Source organism: Scyliorhinus canicula, chromosome 12 (assembly GCF_902713615.1).
Source record: "Scyliorhinus canicula chromosome 12, sScyCan1.1, whole genome shotgun sequence".
Lineage (NCBI taxonomy): Eukaryota > Metazoa > Chordata > Chondrichthyes > Carcharhiniformes > Scyliorhinidae > Scyliorhinus > Scyliorhinus canicula.
Window position 1 is genome coordinate 140,940,473 of NC_052157.1, and position 27,447 is coordinate 140,967,919.

Here is a 27,447-nt window from a genome sequence, read left to right on the forward strand (position 1 = left end):
TTGGGGAACCCATGGCAAGGGGTTGCCATCGGCGGGACAAGAAAAATTAATTTGCGGGATGTGGGCGTGGATAGTTAAACCAGCATTTATTGCCCTTCCCTGGTTGCCCTTCAGAAGGTGGTGGTGAGTTGCCTTTTTGAACCGCGGCAGTTCTTGAGGTGTAGGTACACCCACTGTGCTGTTAGGGAGGGAGTTCCAGGATGTTGCCCCAGCGACAGTGAAGGGGCGGCGATATATTTCCAAGTCGGGGTGGTGAGTGACTGCTGGCAGGCCTGGCTGGACAATCCTGGGGCATGGTTCTACCTTCCTATGTATGGAGGGCTAAAAACAGGGGCAATTTTTCAATGGTGTAAGGAGGCAGTCATGCATGTTTACGCTGATGCCTTTCCACAGCTTCGTTTTGTTTTTAAAAAATTTTTTGGTTCCTGATTCTTGTGACAAGAGTAGAGTCCAGTTTATTTTCTTCATCTGAAGTAGCCACAACTTAAATGCACAAACACGGCCAAAACACTTCAGACCAAATCCTGATTGATTAAGGAGATTCCATATATGAAGGCCTCATCTCTGAAGTAATCGTCAATAGGTATCATTGCAAATACTTTGCAAATATGCTTTTATATTTGACACTTCTGGAGACCAGCAGCGGAATTCTCCATCGGTGGGGATCCTGCAGTCTGTTGGCAGTGTACCCACGGCCGTAGGTTTCCCAATGGAGTGAGGTGGCCACAATGGGAAATCCCATTGGCCGGCTGCGGGGACGGAGAATCCCGCTGCCGGCGGATGCGTGCCACGCCAGAAAACGCGGCTGGCAGACTGGAGAATCCCGCCGCAGATTTCCTTTGGAAATCTATGGTTCCTATGTGGCTAAAAACAGGTCCCTCTTTTAAATGGTGAAATTCTACACCGCCTTTCATGGGTCTGATGTGCTGAAGGAAGAATTGAGCTTTGCTTGCTCATGCTTGTGCAAGCAGCGCGAACTTAATGAAATCTTTCTTCCATCAGTTGCACTATTCAGAAAGTCCCATGTAGTCAATCGGACGAAAGGAAAGGAATGTAATCCAGCATGGACCCAGTGGGCCAAATGGCCCCTTCCTGTGCCAATTCCATGCTTGGGTCACTGTCTGCAGAGTCTGGGCTTCCTCCGGGTGCTCCGGTTTCCTCCCACACGCCAAAGATGAGTTGGCTAGGTGGATTGACCATGATAAATTGCCCTTGGTGTCCAAAAGGGTTAGACTGGGTTACGGGGATGGGATGGGGGCGTGAGCTTGGGTGGGGTGCTCTTTCCAAGAGCCGGTGCAGACTTGATGGGCCGAATGACCTCTTTCTGCATTGTAAATTCTATGATAATTCTATAATGATACTCTATGAATATGAAAAATGGATTCAAGACAATAAATTGAATTGTCTGCTCAAGTGACCAACTCAAATATATATTGAAATAAAAGAAAATAGCTATTTATTTAGATATCATTAATCAGTAGCCAGCTACCTGGCTTCTATAATAAAACACTTGCAAACTAAATCCAGAGCTGTTTACATTATTATGTATGTTAACCTCTGTTCAGTAACTTCTTAATGTTTGCAGATAGAATCATCATTAATCACATCTCCTTGTGGATTTAGTAGATCGTGCTAATAGTGGGCACATCACTGTTAGCTTATCACATGAGATGAGACAAAAATAAGTACTTCGCACGAACAATTAAGTAGCGCAGTCAGTGAGCCACTAATATTTCTGGGCCCTGGGCTCAAATCAAGCCTGCATTACTGAGATGAACCTCCTCTCTTTCTGCTGGCTTTCTCAGTGCTGTGGCAAATGAGTTTGGCAGTTGAGTTGGACAGCACGGTAGCACAAGTGGATAGCGCTGTGGCTTCACAGCGCGAGGTCCCAGGTTCGATTCCCCACTGGGTCACTGTCTGTGCGGAGTCTGTACGTTCCCCCGTGTCTGCGTGGGTTTCCTCAGGGTGCTCCGGTTTCCTCCCACAGTCCAAAGATGTGCAGGTTAGGTGGATTGACCATGATAAATTGTTCGTAGTGACCAAAAAGGGTAGATGGGGTTATTGGGTTCCGGGGATAGGGTGGAAGTGAGGGCTTAAGTGGGTCGGTGCAGACCCGGTGGGCCAAATGGCCTCCTTCTGCACTGTATGTTCAATGTTCTAGTTCCCTGTGGACATGGCACCTGCAGCTCAAAAGTGGCTCTAATTCAGCACTCAAAGAACAATGTACAGAACAGGAGCAGGCCCTTCGGCCCAGCAAGCCTGCCTGGACCATGTTGCCCATCTCACCTAAAACCTTCTACATTTCCTGGGTCCGTATCCCTCTATTCCCATCCTGTTCATGTAATGGTCAAGATGCCCCTTAAACGTCATTGTCGTACCTGCTTCCACCACCTCCTCCGGCAGCGAGTTCCAGTAACCCACTACCCTCTGTGTTAAGAATTTCTCTCGCACATATCCTCTAAACTTTGCCCTTGTACCTGAAACCTATGTTCCCTCGTAATTGACTCTTGCACCCTGGGAAAAAGCCTCTGACTATCCACTCTGTCCATGCCCTCATAATTTTGTAGACCTCTATCAGGTTGCCTCCCCACCTCTGTCATTCCAGTGAGAACAAACCAAGTTTATCCAGTCTGTCCTCATAACTAATGCCCTCCATTCCAGGCAACATCCTGGTAAACCTCTCCTGTACCCTCTCCAAAGCCACTACATCCTTCTGGTCGTCTGGCAACCAGAATTGTGGCCTAACTAAGGTTCTGTACAGCTGCAAATGACTTGCCAATTATTATACCCAGTGTCCTGGCCGATGAAGGCAAGCATGTTTTATGCCTTCTTGACTGCCTTCTGCACCTGCGTTGTCACTTTCAGTGACCTGTGGAGTTGTATACCCAGATCCCTCTGCCTATTAATATTCTTAAGGGTTCTGCCATTTGGGATTCTGTCAGATAGTCATTGGGATGAGTGGCATTGTGCAGGGGGGGCTGGAGAAGTGATGTCACAAAGACACTGTGGTTGTTGTTTTCCTGAGGATGTAGCTGAGAAGCTTTATTGGGAGCTCCAATGTGCTTCAGGATGTCCCATGACTTCCTAATGCTTGATGTTGATGCTGGATGCTTGAAGTGAGCAGGGGTCCATTTTCTCACCCCTCACTGTGGGGCGCAAAGTTAGAAAATATATATTACAAAATGGGCATTCATGGCAGATGTGACTGAGATTATCCTCAATTGGAAGTAGAGCTTATGAAAGTGCAGAATTGGGGGGGTGGGGGGGGAACTAGCAAGAATTAGTTGCAAACAAAGCAGGGAAATCACTCTAACCACTTTGTGTAGCGCTCCAGTTGGAGTTGTCCGACGTGACCATCATCTATGTTACATTTGTAATGGAATTAAGTAGATAACAGATAAACATGAGTGAAATCTGCATTCAATTAAAGGGAATCTGCTCTTTAATATTAGTCTGACAGAGCTCCGTGCAAACATTGTTGTCAGCCATTTGAATGGAATCAGAAGATAAATAGATTACGTGAGCCGTTACTGCTAATAGTAGTTGAAATGGAACTTGGTGACTGGCTTCCTGAAATTATTTTTCCCCTTTAATCACTGCTAACCTTTAATTTGTGTTTGTGGTGAAGAAAGCTGATGTGGGTGTGAGATAATTCAAGAGAAAGCCCATTTAATAATAATATATAACTCTCAACAGTGTGGGACATATTTAGGTCATTGCTAGATTTCGGTCTTTACTTCCTGCACTGTGCCCCCTCGACCTCCAATTGAGGAACGATTCTGCCACATTGGGAGGTTTTCATTTCCCCGACTGTCACAATCTGATCTTTCCAATGTCCACGCTGAGGAACTAGATGCCAGGCTTAGGAATGTAATGTGTTTTTGACCAGTGTCAAATGGTCATTGTACCTTCAAGAAAAACCAGGAAGATGGCCCAATGACCTTCTCGAGGCATCCATAAAACTGATAAAGCTGTTGGACTGAATTTCAATCGACTTTCAGTTCCACATTATTTTTCTTGAAAGGAATATCGTTCTGCAGGGTGCACTTGCACTTCAACTGTAGAGTTAAAGCAAACCGATCATTGCTTCACTGCCACACATCGGACTGAGTGTAAAGGGAGATCCTTATTGTTGATTGGACTACAGATGAAAAATGGTGATCTAGACCCTTAGAACTGTGCATCGTAGACTGCAGTGCAAATGAAGCTACCTAAAGTTTGGGTTTAGAGTATGCAGCACTATTGGGAGCATCCGGAAAATATTGTGGCATCGAGGCACAAACAACACTGTTTAACCTTTGGCCCTCCATTTACCGTGATTCTGCAGCAAACTGTCACTATCTGATCACATTGGCACCAACTTTTGAGATATTTTGTACCCATTAAAACCCATGCTGCCTCCCACCCTGGCCTTTGCAACTCCTGCCCCATCAAATTTTCATCCTCCAGTCCAAGGAATACGATTTTAGAACATGTGTACAGTTTGTTTGATCATTCACCATCAGATCTGGCTAGACCACATTGAGCACTTTCGGACCATGTTCTTCTTTGCCAGAAACTGCCCATTACCGTTACCTGGCAACTTATTTCCTCTGCTACCAAATGTTGCTTTGAGACTCTCTTCCCTGCACCATAGCCTCCAAAGATGAGTGTGACATGGGGATTTGCACCATCCGTACATATCCTTCTGCCGCTTCCCTCCCTTTCCCTCGACCAGCAAGCCAAACGTTCTCCTCTTTCCCCCTTCCCTCACCCGAATCCACATTTTTGATTGTTCATGTCACCTCGTGCCCTCTTTAAGGTCACTTTGTCCGTTATAACGACCTTCCAACACTACCTCTATATCCCTTGATGCTGGGAACACTGTCCTGCAATCAGCATCGCGATGAAGAAATCGGCGACAGTGACCTGAAGTCTGTATCGCGATGAAGATGTCTGGGAATGGTGTCCTGCAGTCAGTTCTAGTTGAAACAATTGAACTGAGGAGCAGCAGGTTTAACTAAAAGTAAGAACCAGCATAATTAAGTAATTTTAATAGGTAATACAAGGTAAGTGGGTCAAAGTAGAATTAGACAAGGAGAGTAAGTTAAGGTAAGAGGAATATCTTTTAAGACTTAAGTAATTTGAAAAGTTAGCATGTAAGACAAAGTACGTTTAAGTTTAAGACATGACAGATGAAGTCAGCCATTTGAATGTGTGACCTGTCATATGTGGGAAGTCATGGACCATACCGCATCCTACATGACTACATGTGCAGGAAGTGCTCCCAGCTGCAGAAATATGAACTCTGTGTTTTTGAGCTTGAGCGACGGCTGGAGACACTCTGGTGCATCCGCAAGGCTGAGTGTTATGTGAATATCACATTTAGCGAGCTGGTCACACCACCGCTCAAGGAACTGAAGGAAATAAGGATGACCACCAGGCAATCCGAGAGAAATAGGCAGGTGGTGCAGGAGTCCCTCGGGTCCTGCTCTCAAATCGGTTTTCCGTCGTTGTTTTCTGGAAGCCGATGAGGGCGCTGGTTCCTCAAGGGAGTGCAGTTAGAGCAAACCTTCTGACGCCTCAAGCAGCCTGACTTTGCAGGAGCAGAGGAAGAAGGAAGGAGGAGCGAAAGTGATAGGGCATTCATTAATTGGGGGAACATGCAGCTGTTTCTGCAACCGCAGACGTGACACTAGGATAGTGTGTTGCCACCTTGGAGCCAGGGTCAGGGATGTCACTGAACGACTGCAGGACATCCTAAAGAGGGTGGGTGATAAGTCAGAGTTGGTACCAACAATATAGGTAGAATGAAGTATGAGATCTTGCATCAAGAATTTAGGGAGCTAGGCAGCAAAGAAAAAGCAGGACCTCAAAGGTTGTAATCTCTGGATTACACCCAGTGTCACATGCTAGCGCTTACAGGAATAGGGCAGATGGATGTATAGCAGAAGAGTTGGTACAGGAGGGAGGGTTTTAGATTCCTGGATCACTGGGACCATTTCTGGGGAAGGAGGGACGTGCACAAATGGGATGGTCTACATCTGAACCAACATGGGACCAACATCCTTGCGGGTGGGTTTGCTAGTGCTTTTGGGAGGAATTCAAACTAATTCAGCAGCAGGAGGGGACACAGAGTTAGTACAATGTTTGTACAATGTTAGTACAATACAGCGTTTAATAGTAAAGAAACCAAGACAGAATTAGTTCAGCCATGTTGAGTTCCAAGGGAATAAGCCAAGGCTGGATGGCCTCTACTTTAATGCTGGGAGTATTATGAGCATTATGATTTCAGGGCATGGATTAACACATGGAGTTATGATATTTTGCCATTACAGAGACATGGTTGAGAGACTAGCAATTCAACATTCCGAGGTATGGATCTTCAGGCGAGACAGGGGAAGGTGTAAAAGACGAGGTAGTGTTGCATTCAGGAATCAATTAACGAGGAACAATATCTTGGAAGGGTCTTCAAGTGAGGCTGAGTCGAACTTATGAATAACAAGGGGTAGTCACATTGCTGGGAGTGTATCGTAGGCCCTCAAACAGTCAGCGGGCAATACATGAGCTAATATGTAAACAAGTCACTGAGGTGCGTAAAAATAATAATGGAGTAACTATATTATGGGATTTCAACTTCCCCCAACATTAATTGGGGGAGCATTTTAGGTGATAGCGACCACAACGCAGTACGATTGATGTTGTTATGGAAAAGTAAAAAGGTGGTCTGCAAAAATCAGTTTTGGATTGGGGAAGGCAGATTTTATTAAAATAAGGCAGGATCTGGCGGATGTAGACTGGGAAGAGCTTGTTGTGGGGAAATCCACAGCAGAACGGGGGGGGGGGGGGTGTTCACAAAGGCAATGGGGAGAGTACAAGCCCAAAATGTTCCCTTTAGGGTGAAATGTAGGGGCACGAACTCAGAGAACCCTGGATGTCTAAGAATATTGAGGACGGATTAAGAAAGAAAAGAGAGGCTTTCAGCAGGTACAAAGAGAACAAATCAGCGAAGCCTTAGTGGAGTATAGAAAACAATTAGGAGAGCAAAGAGGGGCCCTGAAAAAGCACTGGTGGGTAAGATCAGGCAGAATCCCAAAATATTCTACAAGCATGTTAAGGGGAAGAGAATAACCAGGGAAAGAGTAGGACCCATTAGGGACCAAAGGGGAAACCTGTGCATGGAGCTGGAGGATATTGGAAGGGTGTTAAACGAGTAGTTCACATTAGTCTTTACTCAGGAGAAAGAGGATGTCGGTACAGAATTCGGGGAGAGGGATTGGGAGGTTCTTGAACAGTTTGAAATAGGAAGTGAGGATGTATTGGAGGTTTTGGCAGGCTTAAAAGTGGACAAATCCCCAGGTCTGGAAGAGTTGTATCCCAGGCAGCCAGAGAGGAAATCACAGGGGCTCTGGCCCAATTATTTAGTCCCTCTCTGGCTATAGGAGAGGTGCCAGAGGATTGGAGGGCAGCTAATGTGTTTCAACTTTTCAATAAAAGTGGTACAGACAAACCAGGGAGCTACAGACCAGTGAATCTCACATCAGGGGTTGGGAAACTATTGGAGAAAATTCTGAAGGAAATAATTAATCTCCACTTGGAAAGACACGGTTTGATCAGGGGTCGTGGGCATGGCTTTGTCAAGGAAGGTCATGCCTAACCAATTTGATGATTTCTTCAAGGTGGTGATCAGATGTGTTGATGAGGCTAGTGTAGTTGATGTAGTTTATACGGATTTCAGCAAAGCCTCACCAAGGTCCCAGATGAGCGATTGATAAAGAAGGTAAAAGCACATGGGATTCAGGATAACTTGGCAAGTTGGATCCAAAACTGGCTTAGTGATAGGAGGCAGAGGCTGGTGGTAGAAGGTTGTTTGTGTGACTGGAGGCCGGTGTCCAGTGGTGTACCACAGGGATCAGTGCTCAGTCCCTTATTGTTCATGATTATATACAATATATATATGTAAATAAACAATATAGATGAGACTGTGAAGGGATGATAAGTTTGCAGATGACATTCCGATTGGCAGGGTGGTTAATAGTGAGGAAGAAGGTCTTAGGTTGCAGGAAGATGCAGACGAGTTAGTCAGATGGGCAGATCAGTGCCAGGTACAATTTAACGCTGAAAAGTGTGAGGTGATGCACTTTGGAAGGAGTACCAAGACAAGGGAGCGCTCAATGAATGGTAGGAGACTAGGAACCTCAGAGAAACGGAGGGGTCTTGGAGTGCTTGTCCACAGATCGCTAAGGGGACAGGACAGGCTGATAGGGTAGTTAAGAAGGCATATGTGACACTTGCCTTTACCTATTGTGGCACAGATTACAAGAGCAGGGAGGATATTGTTAGAGTTGTACAAAACTTTGGTCAGCCCACAACTGGAGTACTCTGTACAGTTCTGGTCACCTGACTATAGGAAAGGCCTCTTCTGTACTGTATGACTATGATTCCCTTAGTATCCAAATAAGAATCAATCTCTGTCTCAAAGATATTCAGCTCCCTGGTCTAGAAAATCCTGAAGATTCACAACCCTTTGACAGAGAAATTTTCCTTCAACCCTAAATGACTGACCCCTTGTTCTGAGACTGGGACCTCTAGATTTTCATTACCCAGCCAGGGGGAAGCTTTTCCCTGTTAAACCCCGTAAGAATTGTTTGTTTTCAATTAGTTAAGCTCTTCCTTCTGAACTGTAGAGAATAAAGGTCTTGTGTATGCTATCTCATAAAGATTTATCATAGAAGCAATGAAATTTGCATGTATTAGCATTTCAGCTTTAAACAATACTGCTCAGTTATGCACAAACTTCCCTAGGAAACAATTGATTAAATTTACAATATTTGGTCAATTCTGGACCGACAAGGATTTGTTCAGTTACTGTTTGGGGAAAATATAGTTTTCCTTGTATGGGCTGCTATTCGGTATCCTCTCTATATTTGAAAGAAGCATCAGTATCTCACCACAGTTCCCTTGATCTCATGTTTAAGTTCCTATATTGTAAATTTTGTTGAGCTCAGTGGCTCAAATCGACAAAATAATGCTCAGCGATGCAAAACAAAATCATTTTTTTAAAGCAATTCCATCATTGGGTGACTGCGTGGAGCTTGCACGTTCTCCCCGTGTCTGCGTGCATTTCCTCCGGGTGCTCCGGTTGCCTCCCAGGGACCAATGGTGCGCCGGTTAGTTGGATTGGTCATGATCAATTGTCCCTTAGTGTATCAAGATGTGCAGGTTAGGTGGGGTTACGAAGATAGGGCAGGGGCGTGGGCTTACGTTGAACACTCTTTTCCAGGGTTGGTGCAGACTCGATGGGCTGAATGGCCCCCTTCTGCACTGGGGATTCTATGATTCTATGTTCATTCCACTAGGACATCAACTCTTCCATTGTGTTGAGCAATTACATTTTGAGTAACCCATTCTTCTTGTCTGTGACTTCATTGGATAATTTATTCCAAATACTTAATCATTCTTCAATCAAGTAGGTGTTTCTTAATGTTAATTCTAAGTCTGTTTTCACTCATTTCCATTTTTACAAAATGCATTCTCATGATACGGCATCACCAACAAGGTCGGCATTTCTTATCCACCTTGAGCTCCCCTTGAGAAGGTGGTGGGAGCAGAGCATCCCATATTTTGAAGATATTGCCACAGAACTGTTAGCGACGGAGTTCCACAAATTTAACCCAGATACAGTGAAGGAATGGCCATTTATGTATGTCTTCTCAGGCTAATTTTGTAGCATACATTGAAAGTGATATGATTTATCTTCTCTATTTATATGCTGTTTGATACTTCACATTGGATACAGTTTGAAATCCATTTCCAATTAGCTGTTTCCTTTCTGTGTTGCAGTGCTTGATTCTCTAATCTTCCATTGTATTTTATCCACTTTGCTCCAAAATTACTCTTTTTTTAAAATCACTTTTTCTGAGTTACAAAGCCAGAGTTCAGAGTGTAGACAGGGGCAAACCCCTAAACCAGCTCCTTGCCTGCTCCAAAAAACAATTCAAATTGAATCCAATTCATGGTCCCCACAACAGAGATATACCAGATCCAGGCATTACACCTGATCCCATGCTCATTTTAGCCAAAAAGCCGATAAGCATTCCCAAAATACTCTTGTGGTGGGATGAGCATATGTCACAAAAGAGATTTGTTTTTAAATGTACAAAAAACAAAACCTAAGGAGGATTTGAAACTCATTTGCTGCTGAAATTGTGCTTAATGTCATTGCTAACCATGGCCACTGAGACACAAAATGGCATCAATCCAGAAGGAATATAGGTTGTAGTCACAGACCTGGAAAGGATTGAGGTTAACGTGCAAAATTTGAGCAGTTGAGAGCTAAGCTCACCAAAATCCATTTCCACATCTGCAGTGTGTACGCTTGGCGTTGTGTGTAATTGAGAATTCTTCGCAATTTGTGGACAAGATTACTGGACCACGCTATTCTAAAACTACCTGTTCGTTAAATTAATTCCCATTGAATAATATAACTAAAATATTGATATTCTATTCTTGCGCACAGGATGAAAATCATGTTGAATTTGAAAAGTGGCGAGTGGAGAATTCATGGGGAGAGGAAAGTGGGAACAAAGGTAAGTTTTGAAAAAAATATATATCTCTAGATTGATACATCTCACACAGTTTGAGTCCTGGTGAAAGTATAGTTAACAAAAGAAAATATTGTGCGTGGATCAGGATAATCTGTGCTGCAGTCAGGAATGTGATTCTGCAGAGTGCAGCACTCAATAGTTTCAAATTGTTATTTTTGTGACATTTATACATCATCCACAAAATAATGAATAATGGAAGCAAGATTCGACATTAACATTTGGAAGAAGCCACTTGTATCGAAATTGACCTCTTCGTTATTTTTTGTTGCATTGGAAAAGGAGTCGATCATTCAGTCCTCAACCTGATGCTTCATAAAATCAGAATATGACTATCTGTATCTTAACTTCACCTATCTGCCTTGGGTGGTAACGCTTAGTACCCTTGTCTAACAAAAATGCACCAATTTAGGGATTGAAATTTTCAGTTAACCCAATCTCAGTAGCTTTTTGGGGAGAATGTTCCAGATTTAGAGTACCTTTTGTGTGGAAACAGTGCTTCCTGGCGAATCCTGGGAGGGGGGACAATCGTGCTATTGGGGTGGGGGATGGGGTAGGCCAGTTGGGGGTCTGGAGCACCAATGTCCCAGGGAAGGGCACCCCAACTCTGATGGGCACTTCAGAGTGAGCACACACTCCCCCCACCACCCCGTACACGCCCTAAGATGGAGACATTTTTAATGTCACTTTCCCACCCCACCCACTCCTCCTAGCCTAAACATTGAGGCTGGGCAGAGTAAGTGGCCGCTCAAAGATCTTAATAGGTGAAAGGGTGGGTTTGCCACCAATGCCTTGCCCTAATGTGAAATTGTGTCTGGTTTTGTGTGGCCGGGGTAGGGGGGTGTTGTAAGATCCTGCCCATGGTTTTATTATATGATTTGTAAATGCACACCTTTATTTGCACGCATGACAAATATATATCAGTATTTAATTCCTTTCGAAGGTTGCAAACCTAAGCTTTGTAAATACTTCTCATAAAACCTGCAGAATTAGTTTTCTGATCAGCTGGAGTGCGGGGATTTTGAATAGCAAGACTTGGAAAGTTTAATGTTTGGCTAGATTACATGAAGCTGGTAAAACAGATTCCAATAAAATTTGCTTTCATATTCTATGCAGTCGTACATGGCTACCTTTGAGGAAGGCTCAAAGGTGGCCCAATGACATAATTTGATATCAGAGCCGCGGGTATCATAGTGTCATAGAGTTTTACAGCACAGAAAGGGGCACTTCAGCCCATCGTGTCTGCACCAGCTATCAATTCTAATCCCATCTTCTAGCACTTGGTCTGTAGCCTTGTATATTTTAGCATTTAAAGAGTTTATTTCAATGTTTCACGCCTCCACCATTCTTTCAGGCATTGAGTTCCAGACTCCCATTACCCCCGGGTGAGAAAGCTTTTCCATGAGTACTCTCGAAACCTCCTGCCCCTCACCTTCAATCTATGCCCCCTGGTTATTGACATCTCTACTAAATGAATTTTTAAAATCTACCCTGTCTATGCCCAATATAATTTTGTACACCTCAATAAGGCCTCCCCTCAGTTTTCTCTGCTTAGGAAAACAACCCAAACATATCCAGTCTCTTTTCATAGCTGGAATGCTGCAGCCCAGGCAACATCCTGGTGAATCTCCTCTGCACCCCTTCGAGCGCAATCACCTCCTTCCTGTAGTGCGGGGACCAGAACTGCACGCTATCCTCTAGCTGTGGCCTAATAAGTGTATTTAACAGCTCCATCTTCCTGCTGTGCCTCTGGTCTGTATAGTGCAATTATTGACTGGGTGAACTTGCTGAGCCAGGTAGAGAATCATAGAATCCCTGCAATGCAGAAAGAAGCCATTCGGCCCATCGGGTCTGCACCGACCCTCCAAAAGAGCATCCTACCTAGGCCCTATTCCTGTAACCTAAGGGGCAATTTTAGCATGGCCAATCAATCTAACCTGCACATCTTTGGATATCCAGAGCTACCCAGATTACATAAAAAAACCTTCTTTCCAGGTGATATTTTGGAAGCAAAGGGAATTTTAGCTGGAAGATTTCCCAAGTACAGGCTACCCCTCCCGCTATTCTCTCCCCCCCCCCCCCCCCCCCCCCCCCCCCACAGCCGCCCCACGACACGAATCGCTGCTCGCTGTTTTTTACGGCGAACAGCGGATCTCCCCAGGCCGATGGGCCGAGTTCCCAGGCCTTTATGGCCGTTTTTACGGCAGCAAACACACCTGCTTGCTGCCATCGTAAAAATGGCCGCAACATGCCCGTTCTGGGCATCCAGGGCCCCGATTGGCACGGCCATACCACGGCCGTGACAAGGGGGGCATGGGCCCGCGATCGGTACCCACTGATCGCGGGCAGTGCATCCGTAACGGTTGCACTCTTTCTCCCTCCGCCGCCCCACAGGATCAGTCCGCGGGGTGGCCGAGGGAGATGACGGCCCCGCGCATGCGCGGGTTGGAGCCGTCCAACCTGCGCATGCGCGGCTGACGACATCGTGCACGTCAGCCGGCGTGACGCTTGGCGTTAGGACTTAGCGACTTAGCTTCACGGGGCCCCGCTGCTAGCCCTGCCCGGGGGGGAGAATCGGGTCCCGGGAGGGGGCGCAGAGGCTGCCGTGAAACACGGCCAGTTTCACGGTAGCCTTTACGATTCGCCGCATTTGCGGAGAATCGCGCCCAATGTCTTTCATACCAGTAACCTGAAGGCTAGGTAAACACCGAAAACACATTCTTGGATTCTTTTCAATATAAAAGACAACATTAATGTAGATCCACAATTGATGTGTCAAGCGGTCTCGACAGAAGGGCCTGTAAAAGTGCTGCAGTTGACCCCTGGATTATTGAGGACAAGGCCAGGCACGGATCCTGGTCTGGATCGTTTAAACCTGATCTCTGCTTGACGTCCGTATGTGTAGAGCGAACAGGATTCAGTATGACTAGCAAACCTCTGAAGTTGACTCGCCTGCGGATATTTGACACCAAGGATTGTGTGTGAATTATGACTAGTCGGACAGGGTACCAAAAAGAGGAACTGGCACCAGCGGAACTGGACTCGAGCAAGGAATCTGTCTGCAGGAGGGGAGATTTACAGAGCAGAAGGTTCAAATTGGTGCCTACACAGGTCAAGGGAAAGCCGAGGTGGTGACCAGTGCGTTTGCTTTCCTTATCTGAATAAGACCTATTTGCCGTTAATTTGCGTTTATGGACACAATAAATAAAAGCCCTCCAGAAGGAATTGAGCTCAGCATGCTGATGGAATGTTGAGGGAGCACACTATTAAAGATAAAATTCTTGGTGTGTTTATTCTGTGTTGCCATGTTTATAAAGACAATATCAATTTCCATCTGCCAATTAACTAGTTTAAACCTAGATGTATATTTATTTAAGGGTAGACCGGGCTTTCTCGCACACCGCGTGATTAAGATCTGGAATGTGCTGTCTGAGAGCCAGTGTTATCCTGCACTGTCCGGCCCGACCACCCAGGGGTCTCCAATGGCCTTGGACCCCCCCCCCAGGTACTGTTATGCCTGGTGCAATGCCCTGGCAAGGTCCCCCAGGCGCCCCCCCGGAAGTGGCCTAGCAAGCCACTTTGTTCAGGCGCAATTGGATTGGATTTGTTTATTGTCACGTGTACCGAGATACAGTGAAAAGTATTTTTCTGCGTGCAGCTCAAATAGATCATTTGTACATGAAAAGAAAATACGTAATAGGGCAACACAAGATACACAATGTAAAATACATAAACTCCGGCATCGGGTGAAGCATACAGGAGTGTAGTATTCATCAGATCAGTCCATAAGAGGGTTGTTTAGGAGTCTGGGAACAGCGGGGAAGAAGCTGTTTTTGAATCTGTTTGTGCGTGTTCTCAGACTTTTTGTATCTCTTGTCAATGGAAGAAGTTGGAAGAGTGAGCACGCCAGGTGGGAGGGGTCTTTGATTATGCTGCCCACTTTACCAAGATAGCGGGACGTGTAGATAGAATCAGTGGATGGGAGGCAGGTTTGTGTGATGGGCTGGGCGGTGTTCACGACTCTCTGAAATTCTTGCGGTCTTGGGCCGAGCAGTTGCCATACCAGGCTGTGATGCAGCCAGATAGGATGCTTTGGTGCACCTGTAAAGGCTTGTAAGAGTTAATGTGAACATGCTGAATTTCCTTTATTTCGTGAGGAAGTATAGGCGCTGTTGTGCTTTCTTGGTCGTAGCGTCGACGTGGGTGGACCAGGACAGGCTTTTGGTGAAGTGCGCATCTAGGAATTTGAAGCTGTCGACCATCTCCACCTCGGCCCCGTTGATGCAGACTGGGGTGTGTACAGTACTTTGCTTTCTGAAGTTAATGACCAGCTCTTTAGTTTTGCTGGCATTGAGGGAGTGATTCTTGTTACACCACTCCACTAGTTCTCTATCTCTCCTGTATTCTGAATCATCGTTGTTCGAGATCCGACACCCACAATGGCCATGTCATTAGCAAACTTGTAGATCGAGTTGGAGTCAAATTATGCAGTCGTGTACGTATAGGGAGTATAGTAGGGGGATAAGCACGCAGCCTTGCAGGACCCCACTACTGAGGACTATCGTGGAGGAGGTATTGTTGTTTATCCTTACTGATTGTGGTCTATGAGTCAGAAAGCCGAGGAGCCAGTTGCAGATTGGGGAGCCAAGCCCTAGGTTTTGGAGCTTTGATATGAGCTTGGCTGGGATTATAATGTTGAAGGCGGAGCTGTAGTCAATAAATAGGAGTCTGATGTAGGAGTCCTTGTTGTCGAGATGCTCCAGGGATGAGTGTAGGGCCAAGGAGATGGCGTCTGGTGTGGACCGGTTGCGGCGGTATGCGAATTGCAGTGGATCTAGGCGTTCTGGGAGTATGGAGTTGATGCGCCTCGTGACCTACCTCTTGAACCAATTCATTACGATCAATGTCAAGATTACTAGGGTGCCTGTCCTGCGAGGTGAAAAACTTAATTCCACTTCTTAAATAAACTCTGGCCATTTTCACTGGTGCCTTAGCGCAGAAAATGTGCCAGTGCCCCCCCCCCCCCCCCCCCCCCCCCCCACAACCACCATTTACAAAGGCAAGTATCTCTACAAGCTTTTGTAGCTGGCTGTTAATCAGGTTGAAAAGATGTGATTTGTGATTGCTATTGGAACTTGTTGCTACAGGAATATATTTTGAAAGATAAAGAACAAATCGCTTTGGTTTGGGGCATTTTATAAATGTAGGGTGTAACAAGGGAAAATATTGAAGGTCCACTTGTTCATAGTGTAAGGCAAAATGTCAGGCCTTTAATTTAGGCAACAGCAAATTGAATTACAGGTACAATGTTTTTTTTAAATATAGTACGAAGTCTTACAACACGAGGTTAAAGTCCAACAGGTTTGTTTCAAACACGAGCTTTCGGTGAGGTGAGGAAGGAGCAGCGCTCCGAAAGCTCGTGTTTGAAACAAACCTGTTGGACTTTAACCTGATGTTGTAAGACTTCGTACTGTGCTCACCCCAGTCCAACGCCAGCATCTCCACATCATTTTTAAAATATGATAACTGGGAGTTGTCTGAAAACCGGGCATTTTTATAAGCGGCCATGTGCGAATTTTAATTCTTATTAAATGGGTAAAACAGCTTGTTCGACTAGGTACTACATTGGCGTGATGTTGTACCAAACTAGTTGTTGACTAATTTTCCTGCCTTGCGAGCGACCTTTGAACCCATGCGGCTTGATCCGCGCGGAACCACCCAACCCAAAACTGGCGAGATTGTGTATCGGACAAAGGTTTTGAAGAGCAAAAACATGTGCATGTAGTGCCAGCCGCTTGGAGTTGGGAATGCGGGCATCTGTCTTCGCCCCCACCCCTATTGCTGGTTTCATTGCAATTTTGGAAAATGTTTATTGTTTCAATTTCAAAACCATCTGATTGCACGCTGGCATCCTGTTTTTGTTGGAAATGAAGAGAAACATCTACACAAAGTAGTAAATAATCTTGCAAGTGAAGGTATTTCCGTTTCGGGCCTCGGGACATTTCTGGTCAGCGGCAGGATGATATGTTAATCAGTAACAATCATTGGCTGGCAGATATTTGAAACCATGGCAGGTTCGAGGTTTGCAATCGTTCCTGTGTCCACTATACTTGTGGAGATGAATGAGCCAATAGATCTTTATGCAATACTGTGAAATGCCAAGCTGGATACTTAATTTGGAATCTGTTCAAATATTTATCGTAGCACAGGAAGATTTGTCAATCTAATAAAAATAGTTGATTATGATTTTTCAGTGGAATTAGATGCAGCTATAATGGGAACATAGGGCCTCGGTTGTGTTCCTCCCCCTCTGCCTCCTTCAAGCTGTTGGACTCATCAGGCGTGTTATTGCCACATTCTACTTGGCCTTCATTTGATGGAGTTCGGTGCAGATATTTTCAGAGCTGGATCTCTATTTCACTCTTTCTTCTATTAGCCATGGGTTCATAGAATTCGTACAGTGCATAAGGAGGCCATACGGTCCATCGAGTCTGCACTGACTCTTTGGTAGAGCACTTTACCTAGGCCCACTTCCCCGCTCTATCCCCATAACCTCACCTAACCTGCATATCCCTGACACTAAGGCACAATTTAGCATGATCAATCCACCTAACCTGCACATTTTTGGACTGTGGGAGGAAACCGGAGCCCCCGGAGGAAACCCACGCAGACAGTGGGAGAACATGCAAACTTCATGCAGACAGTCACCTGAGGCCAGATTTGAACCCGGGTCCCAGGCTCTGTGAGGCAACAGTGCTAACCACTGTGCCACCAGTGAAAGAAAACAAAAGGAAGATCTGGGGTTATTTTGGCACCAGTGGGCATATGAATGAAAATTTAAAGGCTTCGCTGGTAGGACCCTTACCGCTAAATCAGAAAGTTCCCAGTTCAAGTCCCACTCCAGATCTTGAGCACAAGGTTCAAAGCTGACCCTCCAGTGCAGTGTGAGAGAGTGCAGCCCTGTTGGAAGTGCTGTCCTTTGGATGAGATGTTAAACTAAGGCCCTGTGTGCTCTCTGAGGTGGACGTAAAAGACCCAATGGCACCATTTCAAATTTGCCAAACATATACCCCATAAGCGACATCACAACATCAGTTACTTGGCCATTAACACGTTGCTGTTTGTGGGAGCTTGCTGTGCGCTAATTGGCTGCCGCTATTGCCACATCATAACAGTGACTACACACCATTGGCTGTAAAGCACTCCGATATGTCTAGCAGTTTTGAAAGCCACTGTATAAATACCAAACCCCTTATTCATAATCTTGCAGCACACAACGCTGCATTTTGGCCCATTATGCCTGTTTTAAAAGTTTTTCTTTTTCTATAGTTTTAACAGAATTGTCGTATTTCACCAGGAAGCAGTGGTGGAGGGTTCCTGAAAGCTGCTCTTGAGAAAGCTGAGTTTTGGCTTGTGATTCTGTGACAAAACATCAGTGAAAAATCTTGTTTCCAGTGTCAGTCATCCGACTTGTAAGACAATGGTTTGTGCTGCGGAGGTCAGCTCTGTGTTAAGCATTGCCTGCTGTGGCTCAGGGCCCTACTCTAACTCGGCAGTCTCCACTACATTTTTCTGCAGAGGAAGGCAGTGGGCTGCAAAGGTGCACAATTCGCTAGTCTCTGTTTTTCTGCGCCCCCTTCTCAGACAACATGTTAGTTTCTGCTCGCCTCTTTGAATGCTCTTCCAAACAATCAGCCTCCGGAGTAACTGGCTCCCAGTTGTCAGCGCCATTGTCCAGCGTCGTCATCTCTTGCTTGTAGGTGTCATTCAAGCAGAGAAATGGACACTCAGGTGGTCGTGAGCCAGTGACCCATTCACGTACAGAAGGTCCCTAGGTATAGGATCTTCAACTATCCAGTGAATGTGGCCAAGTCAGTTATTGGCTTAGTAATATTTGTGTGGAAACTTTTTCTCCTGACGAGCATAAGGTGTCCAGGTCTTGCCACTGTTGAGGAGTGTAGCTGGGATGCAGGCTTGCTGGACTTACAGTTTAGTGTTCTTAGTTAGGTCACTGTTGTTTCACTCTCTTCTCAACCCAGCTCAGACATGGCAGCTGCAGCTTTTACAATGTGTGTGTTGATGTCAGCTTCAAGTGACAGATTGCTGGTGACTGTGAAGCCTAGATATGTGAAACCATCAAACAGGCATGGCCAGCATTCCCTGGTTGACTATCAAGGGATATTCAAGAAGCCAGAATTACAGAAACACAGAGACCTCGGGGACTGGTAGAGTTTAGAGATAGGGAGAGGAGGTCACAGACTAATTTTGAAATAACGATGGGAATTTTAAAAGTATAGTGCGGGAACATAACAAAGCAGCCTTTTTGGGAAATGTAAAGAGGAGTTCAAAATCGAATTAATGATTTGTTGGTCACGTCAAAAAGGAGGAGCAGGGGAAGCACGGTGGCGCAGTGGCTTAGCCCTGCTGCCTCACCCAGTCGAGATCCCAGGTTCGATCCCGGCTCTGGGTCACTGTCCGTGTGGGGTTTGCACATTCTCCCCGTGTTTGCGTGGGCTTCGCCCCCACAACCCAAAGATGTGCAGGCTAGGTGGATTGGCCACGCTATATTGCCCCTTAATTGGAAAAAACCAATTGGGTACTCTAAATTTATTTTACAAAAAAGAGGAATGGAAGCATTGGTTAATGTTTTAAGCTTAGAAATTGTGGAATTGTTTAAATGTTGAAGAGAAAGACATTGTGGTCAACATCAATAGTAACTTTGAGACATCAGGCAGGGATTCCCCCCCCCCCCCCCCCCCCCCCCCCCCCCGCGGTATGTTTCTTGGCGAGGAGAAGAGGCCCATCATTGGCCGGTGCCATGATCTTCTGGTCCCAATGCCATCAATGGGATTTCCCATTGAATCCGCCCGTGCCCTGGTGTTCACCATTGGCGGGACTGGAATATCCGTATTTCAGTTGTCATCGTTATAGTACGTATATTGGGATCTGTATTCTCCATTACCTATTGCACTGTACATGAGCTGGGAGTTCTGAGTTTTGACATTAAAATGTTACATTCCACAGAAGCATTTCACCTCCCATTAATGCATAGGAAAACAATAAGGGAATGCTACAAACTCTAGCATGGCGCACAACAAACATTATATGGCCTAGCGTTTCCATTCAGCAGCAATGCTGAGAACATTGCCACTGTGCCTGAGGGTGTGACCATACCAATGGTACTGATTTTCTTCAAGGATCTTCCAATCCCAGCTGAATGAGAAATGGGCAGCACAGCATCTCCCACCAAAGTGCTGTCGGCAAAGCTGAGTTGGGGATAGGGAAGGAGAGCATGAGCTGCTAGATTCAGATAGGTCCAGTCCAATTTTCTAATGAATGAGTGTGGGTGAGGTAGGTAGAAGGGTCAGGTGGGTGGCCAGGCTAGGTCAGAGATAGTCTGGTCAGGTTGGGGGGGTGTGGGTAAGCGGCTGGTCACAGTGATTGATCAAATTGGGAGGATTGTTGGGTGGGAGGTGGGGTTAATTGGGAGATCAGGTGGGGGTTGCGGCCATTTGTAGAGTTGCCTAGCTGTTAGACCAAGTGCTATCTCTCTCACATTTTCCTGGGTAACTAACAAGGTAAATTCCTTGTATTAAGCGCGTCTCCACCCTGAACTTAGGGTTGGAGACATTTGCATACAACAGGCGATCAGCCCAGCAGACGTTTCTTGGCAATACTCACGTATGTCTGCATATCAGGAGTTACACGAGGTCTGAATGCACATCTCCCAAAGTATGTACAATTTTTTTTCAACTTGGAGACAAAGCAGGCTTTTTTTTTTAATTTAAAGAGGAGGGGTTTTAAATAACTTGACAGTTCCACAGACCATATCCACCATTTTAAAAACCTTCATGTCTACTTTTTAAAATTAGCACTGAGTTCGAATGACCCTGTTGATTGTGGGTTTCGTCCATGTGCAAATCACACCCTGCCCCCCATTTCCCTACTGGCGGAAATGGTATGTGTTGGAAATGGGGTGGAACTTCTGGATCCAGGGTCCTGGTGCCATTTTGGATGAAGTGCAGAGTCTCCATGACTCTGAAAATCCTCCAGGATTTTCCAGCTGCTCTGTGAGGGGTCGTTGGCCTCCGATGGGATCTTCAGTTCCCTCCATGTCAAAGGCGTTTTGCATGGCTCGCCAATCCCACCGCCAGGGAATCTGCAGCAGGTGGTTGCCTTCGTTGGGATCGGAAAATCCTACCAACTGGAAGGGCTGGAAACTCCCACCCACTGACAAATATTAGTGAAACTATGACACTTTTTTTTTTCAGATGTATCACTTTATTCAGCTCAGTCTTCAATGTCCATAATTTCTTGTATTCAATGCAACTTCTGACTTGTGATTGTGATTAAAATCATTTGCATAAGTCACACAAAATAAATTTGTTTCACAAATTTACAGGACTGAGCCAAATAGAGTCCCTCGGAATCTGTTGAGTATTTCACAATAGTCTCTCCACTCTGAACCAGATCACTAATCTTCAATCTTACATACTTTAAACCGTTTCTCACTTCCATGGATGGGGGCAGGATCAGGGAGTTTCATTTTCTTTTTATTCTTCCTCTTCTTCCTCCTCCTCCTCCTCATCATCATCTTCATCATGGCAGTGCGTAATTTCTTGTGGAGTTTGTGGGAAAAGGTTTGGGGGTTTGATCTCGCTGACTGACCAGGTCAGATGGTGTCGTTTGTACTCAGTGTCTTTAATATCCATAGAGCTCGTTGAGCGGTTGCGAGTTGCCATTGGAGACTCAACATCATTGATGTCAACATGGCTGTGCTCCACTGTGGACTCATGAGGCATCAAGACATGGGCAGCTCGGAAGAGGTAACTGAAGGGATAGTACAGGAGATTGATGAAGGAGGCTGCATACAGATCGGCGTAACGCATCACCTGACTGGCAAAGAGTGTCTGACGGAAGCCACTACGAAACAAGCTCCCCATCATCCCATAACTCATGTCCATGTCATGAGTGACTTTCCTGATCCGCCTCTGAATGGCACTGATATCTGGTCGCTCGTTACTGCTGCTATCCAGGTGCTTGTACAATTCAGCCAGAAACACATCCAAACTCTGCAGCTCCTCAAACAAAGTGCTCTTGTCGGTCCAGACATGCAGCTCTTGTGCAAGTTCGGGGATAACCAGGAACGTTCTCCAGCCTTGCCGCTTCTTTGATTTTAGGATGTCACCGAAGATGTGGTCGCCAATGTACAAAATGTCTTTGCCTTTTGCTCCCAACAGGTCGCCCATTATATCAGAGGAACCACCTGAATACACAATCCCGTGCTGGAGGGGTCCGGTGTGTGTCCCAATCTTCAGGTGGCCAGTTGCTTTGTCCACTTGCCGCAGAACTGTTCCCTCGCTAAAGAACAGCGGCTTCCGAGCGCCCACCACCACCAGGTCAAAGTACGACTGCCAGGGGCGGTGGGGAGTTCCAGGCTTGGGGCCATGCGCAAAGTCAAACATATACGTCATGATTTTATTGGTGTAGGTGTAATCACTGTTTGTAACCAGAAACACTTTGTCAACTTCATTCATTCTGCTCAGCAGCAACGCGAGTTTCGGCTCTTTCACAACATAAGACGCCAAGTTTTCCAAAGTCTTCTCTTTTAAAGATCCCTTGTAGTGGACCCAGTCGACAGCTTCCCGCACATCCTGGAACATACTCTTGTAGGACATGAAGAGATCACCATCTTTAAATCCTGTTTCACAGCTTGTGTATCGGGGGCAATTCGTAAAAAAATCAACCAGACAAGCAAATAGATAGGTCTCCGGCAAATTGAAGAGTGTGTTGAGAATTTAAAAGCGTTCGGTGTCATTTCTCTGAATAAACTTGTTTGGATATTGCTCTCTTATTTCCGGCCACTTCATGAAGTTGAATCCATGGGCACAGACCAGGGTGTTCCCATAGGCATCAACCTTCAGCAAGTTCCCGTATAACGTATCGAAAATCAGACCCCTGGTAGGGAAAACAGGATCATAGACAAAGTTGCATAACTCCTGAGGATATCCGATGGAGATCAAGCGCTCGACAGTCAGATCAAAACCCAAAGCCTCATATTCTGGCGACTTGTACACTGCTAAGGTGTAGTCCATGTCAAATCCAAAGCATTTAATCTTTTCCATTGCCAAACTACGATTAACAAAGACTCGGTGGTAAGCTTCACGTCGGTATTTCTTCATGGTACTGCCATCCATCGTCCCCGAGAGGTCAGCATTGAGTTTCTCACTCCACGAACACATGTCTGCTTCGGTAATCCGCTCGCGCTCCGGAAAGCCCGCTGGGCAGAGCCAGTGCGCAGGCGCCAGCCTGGGGGCATGTCTCTGAAACTATGACACTTGAAGGCAACTCAAACTTGACAAATTTCTTTAATGTATCCCAGAATTCTCCTGCATGCATACCGAACTATTCACCGGAAGATAATCTAGTTATTTGAATAACATGAAAATATCACTCAATAGTTTAAATATCTTTTATAACATGCAATGTACTACAGTTCTTTGAGACTATGCTATTTAATGCTGTTCAGTTATAGTAGTCAGTCTTTACACACTTGGTGCTTACAGGCTCAGAATTAACTCCCAGTATAAACAGAAACTATATGCAGTGTCACTTGAACATGACTGAATAATCTGAGGTTAAGTTACAGTTGGCCTTAGGTCTTGGCACAATTACAATGTCTGTGAGTCAGGAGGGTGTGGGTTCACTGCAGCCCCTGGTCTGAGCAAATAATCAAGGTTGACATTTCAGAAGAATCATCTCCTGGATAAGTTGTTTAATTATCCTCTCGGGTAGAAATAAAAATTCCAGTTGGACTGCTTGAAGAATTCTCCCAATGCCCTGACTAACATTTGTCCCTCGCCCAACATCACCAAACAAATCATTGGGACATTTATCTCATTGAGACATGATTTCAGGTGGAGTGGCAATTGAGTCTAAATCTGCGCGGTGCAACAGTGGTTAGCGCTGCTGCCTCACTGCGCCAGGTACCCGGGTTCAATTCCGACCTTGGGTGACTGTCTGTGTGGAGTTTGCACTTTCTCCCCATTTCTGTTTGGATTTCCTCCGACTGCTCCGGTTTCCTCCCGCAGTCCAAAGATGTGCAGGTTAGGTGGATTGGCCATGATAAAATTGCCCCTTCATGGCCAACGGTTACGGGGATAGGGTGGGGGAGTGGGCCTAGGTGAAGTGCGCTTTCGGAGAGTCGGTGCTGACTCAGTGGGTCGAATGACCTCCTTCTGTACTTTAGAAGTTCTATGACTCTACTCATAATTTGTTATATTCAACTGCAGGCACTCCTGTCTTGCCCAACCTTCCAACTCAGGCTAGGTGTGATCGTGCAGTGCCTAACGTCGAGGCTGTATAGTCAAAGGCCATTTTAAGAGCATTAGTTAAGTAAGTCAATACGTTTAAAGGTCCAAGCCAGGGAGAAGCCAAGTAGGTAGAGTTGGGGCGGGCCAATCATGGGTGTGATGATCAGTATTGGGGAGGGGGCGGGGTCAGTCAGGGACAGAGTCAGACGGAGGGGACAGGGTTCGTCATTGGAGGGGACAATCAAAGGGGAGGGTTTTGGGGTGGAGGGGGTTAGTTGCAATGGGAGAATGTTCGTCGCTGGGGAGGAGGGCCAGTCGGAGTAGAAAGAGGTCAGTTGGAGAGCATAATTGGTCAGGAGGTCAGTTGGGAGAGGGGGGGGGGGGGGGCACTGACGATCTGTAGGTCCCGTGCGGACCGGAGGAGAAGCAGGGGTGCTGTCGGTCAGGATGTCCAGAGCGAGTGGGGGGTTGATAAGCTAGCGATTGAGAACTCCTGTGCAGGTCTGGGGGAGGCCATTGGTCGGAAGTTCCCAAGGGGGTGGGGGAGTTGTCGGTTGTGAGGTCCTGTGTGGGGGGGGTTGTTTAATGGGAGATGCTTGAGGGGCCACGGGCGTGAAGTCCCGTGGGCATAATCCCATTGTGGGTCCGAGTGTGGGGTCAGAGGGGGTCCCATGAGGGTTACTCCTTTGTCGGTTTGGGGATATAGATGAGGGTAGGGAATAATCGGGGTGGTGGGTGTCCTGGCGGAGGTCAGTACAATCGTTACCCAAAAGCTAGAAGTGGTTTTATTTCTTCTCACTGTTACTTAGTAATTATTGCTATAACACAGTCGGAATCATCCAAAGTTTGCAACTTAAATCAGATTTTCAGTTGGTTTCCATTGCAGGGAAATCCCCCATCGGAGGTTTGAACTTTCTAGGAAATTACCATGCATCCTTACCGTGGGCAGCACGGTAGCACAGTTGTTAGCACAATTGTTTCACAGCTCCAGGGTCCCAGGTTCAATTCCCGGCTTACGTCACTGTCTGTGTGGAGTCCGCACGTTCTCCATGCGTGTGCATGGGTTTCCTCCGGGAGCTCCGGTTTCCTCCCACAGTCCAAAGATGTGCAGGTTAGGTGGATTGGCCATGATAAATTGCCCTTAGTGACCAAAATTGCCCTGAGTGTTTGATGGGGTTACTGGGTTAAGGGGATGGGGTGGGGGTATGGGCTTGGGTGGGGTGCTCTTTCCAAGAGCCAGTGCAGACTCGATGGGCTTAATGGCCTCCTTCTGCACTGTAAATTCTATGATTCTATACCTATGGAGTACCCACAGGTAGAATACTCTGGAGCTCAAGAGGCTACGGGCCAATTTGATTCTATGTCCCTTTGTTCTGCACTCCTAGCTTAAAGTATTGACTGTTTCCCACACCACAAGATCCTTTCTCAGATGCTTGCTTGCCAGGGTGTAAAGCCCATGTCTTCCGATTTTTCCTCATAACTTAGGCATGTTGCTAGGAATAAGCTTCATGGCTCTTCCTCGAAATTCTGCCAGCACTTGAATATCGTCCTTGTTTTTCTCAGTGACCAGAACTGTACACAGTACTCAAGTTTTCAGTCTGACTAGAGTCCTGTATAGTTTGACCATGACCTCCCTTGACTTGTATTCTGATGTTTTGGCTATGTAGTTCAGCATTCTACAGTCTTGGTGTGAAATTTTCGACAGTACTGCACAAGCAGTAATCGGAGAGTTTAAAGAATGGTAAATATTTGGAACAAGCATCCAAAATCATTTGTATTTCTTCCAACTCTAAAAGTTAATTATAAACACCCCATTAAATGGGAGCTGGCTTACATTGCTCTACATGTGAGGAGCTTGGTTTGTTATGAATCGTGCTAATTTCAAGTAATGTTGCTGTCCTGTCATTTTTCCCCTGACTTCCATCTCTCCTGTGCCCAGTAGATCTACTTTAGTAGTTTGAACGATTGAAATGGTGACCCTCATCAAAATAAGGAAACTTTGCACTGATTTCACACCTTATCACCCGAGAAGATCCTAAATTACTTCACAACCAAGGAATGTCTTTTGAGGCATAGTTACTACAACAGAACGTGGAAACACAACAACCAATTTGTCCACTCCAAGGTTCCACAAACAATAGTACCTTTAAGCCTCATATTGGGAAGCTCTTCATTATGTGGAGAATCAGCCCTTGTAACGGACCTTTGGGCAAAGTCATGGGACAAATGTCCCAGGATCATTTAGATTAGACAATTAAATGCAGCAATGGAAAACATGTAGGTTCATCAGCAGCAGCTGAATTGAGATGAGTCAGGTACCCTTAACTCATCCACGGGTATCTCTTGAATTTGCGAAGACTAATCAACCTACCATTGTGATTTAAGACCAAGGGCGCGATCGACCCGAATGGGAACAGAGTCTCTGAACGCGTGCGTTTAGCCTAGGGTTTCCCGGCACTTGGAATGCCAAGTATCCGCACGCTATTGAATGGGACTCTGGTCCCATTGGGGTAGATTTGGGGCTTCAGCGGGGGAACCCCCCCCCCCCCCCCCCCCCCCAACGAGGCCGCACGTAGTCCCGTTTTCTGCACTGAGGAGCCCCGCTCGTCGGAATGGTGTCCCAATCACTCAACCCCCCCCGCCCTCCCAACGCGACCACCGAACCTCCCCAAAGCATTACTCAGCTATAAGGGGGTCCTCAGGCACCCCTTTCAGTACAGCCCCCGATCCCCATTGTGGGAAAAATGCCAGCTTAGTAACTTGGCAGTGCCCCTGCCAGCTGGCAATGCCACCTGGGCAGTGTCCGGCTGGCACCCATGTGGCACTGCCAGAGTGGCACCGACAGTACCTGAGTGCCACCCTGTCCTGACGGCAAGCACGTGGGGGCCTCCAGTCCCCAGGAGACCCCCACAAGTGCCATTGCGTCCGGTCTCTGTTGGTGGAGTCCAGCACTGAACGGCATTTGCCTGAGCTCGATAAGGCAAAGGGGTTAGATCGCGGGAGTGCATGTCAGAGTTAGACTAACTGTCTCTCTAATATGCAGATTTGCTAAAAGGTGATCTGCCCACAGTGGGTGGGATTCCATTGCGACATCTTGCGAGGTGTGGAGAACCGGGTAGATCTCACTGGTAGACAGGTAGACAGCACTGCGCTGTCTTTCCGGCGTAACGTGGCTGGTAGATCGTGCCTCATGTGTTAGTCTTTACGTGAGGAAAGATTAATGGGTTGAGTTAGCTAAGCTCTGATTATGGAGACGCAATTTAGTTCCCACTTTAGAGTTATACATTGTGTATTTTACAGTCCCGTTATAAATTGTTGGCCAGATTTATAATGGAAACTGTTTATATGAACTTGTCATTCTGTACTTACACCCTGTGCCATTAGTGACACTAATGTTTCCACTGATGAGGTTTATTCATGGGATGACAATTGTATATAGCCAATTTCCATTATAAATAGGAATCTTATAATATGAAAAGTAGTCAGGAAGTGCATGTTGCTATAAGAAGATCAACAAATCACAATTCCGTCTCTTTAGGTGTTGCATTTCA

General features: G+C 46.1%; 2 protein-coding genes across 2 annotated transcripts in view; one reads left to right on the forward strand and one right to left on the reverse strand.

Annotated features, from left to right (window-relative positions):
* blmh (bleomycin hydrolase) overlaps positions 1–27,447 on the forward strand; it is a 109,787-nt gene that overhangs the window by 72,633 nt on the left and 9,707 nt on the right. Inside the window, exon 11 of the mRNA XM_038814308.1 lies at positions 10,499–10,568. Coding sequence (XP_038670236.1) covers positions 10,499–10,568 — 70 coding nt within the window. The remainder of the gene's footprint in view (positions 1–10,498; positions 10,569–27,447) is intronic.
* On the reverse strand, positions 20,970–22,813 carry LOC119974940 (cytosolic purine 5'-nucleotidase-like). The gene has a single exon (XM_038814309.1). The coding sequence runs from the start codon at positions 22,259–22,261 to the stop codon at positions 21,137–21,139; it is 1,125 nt and encodes a 374-aa protein (XP_038670237.1). The 5' UTR covers positions 22,262–22,813; the 3' UTR covers positions 20,970–21,136.

What these genes read in the sequence shown, in the direction of transcription:
- LOC119974940 (XM_038814309.1), bottom strand. Translation starts at nt 22,261, where the DNA reads ATGTCCTACAAGAGTATGTTCCAGGATGTGCGGGAAGCTGTCGACTGG.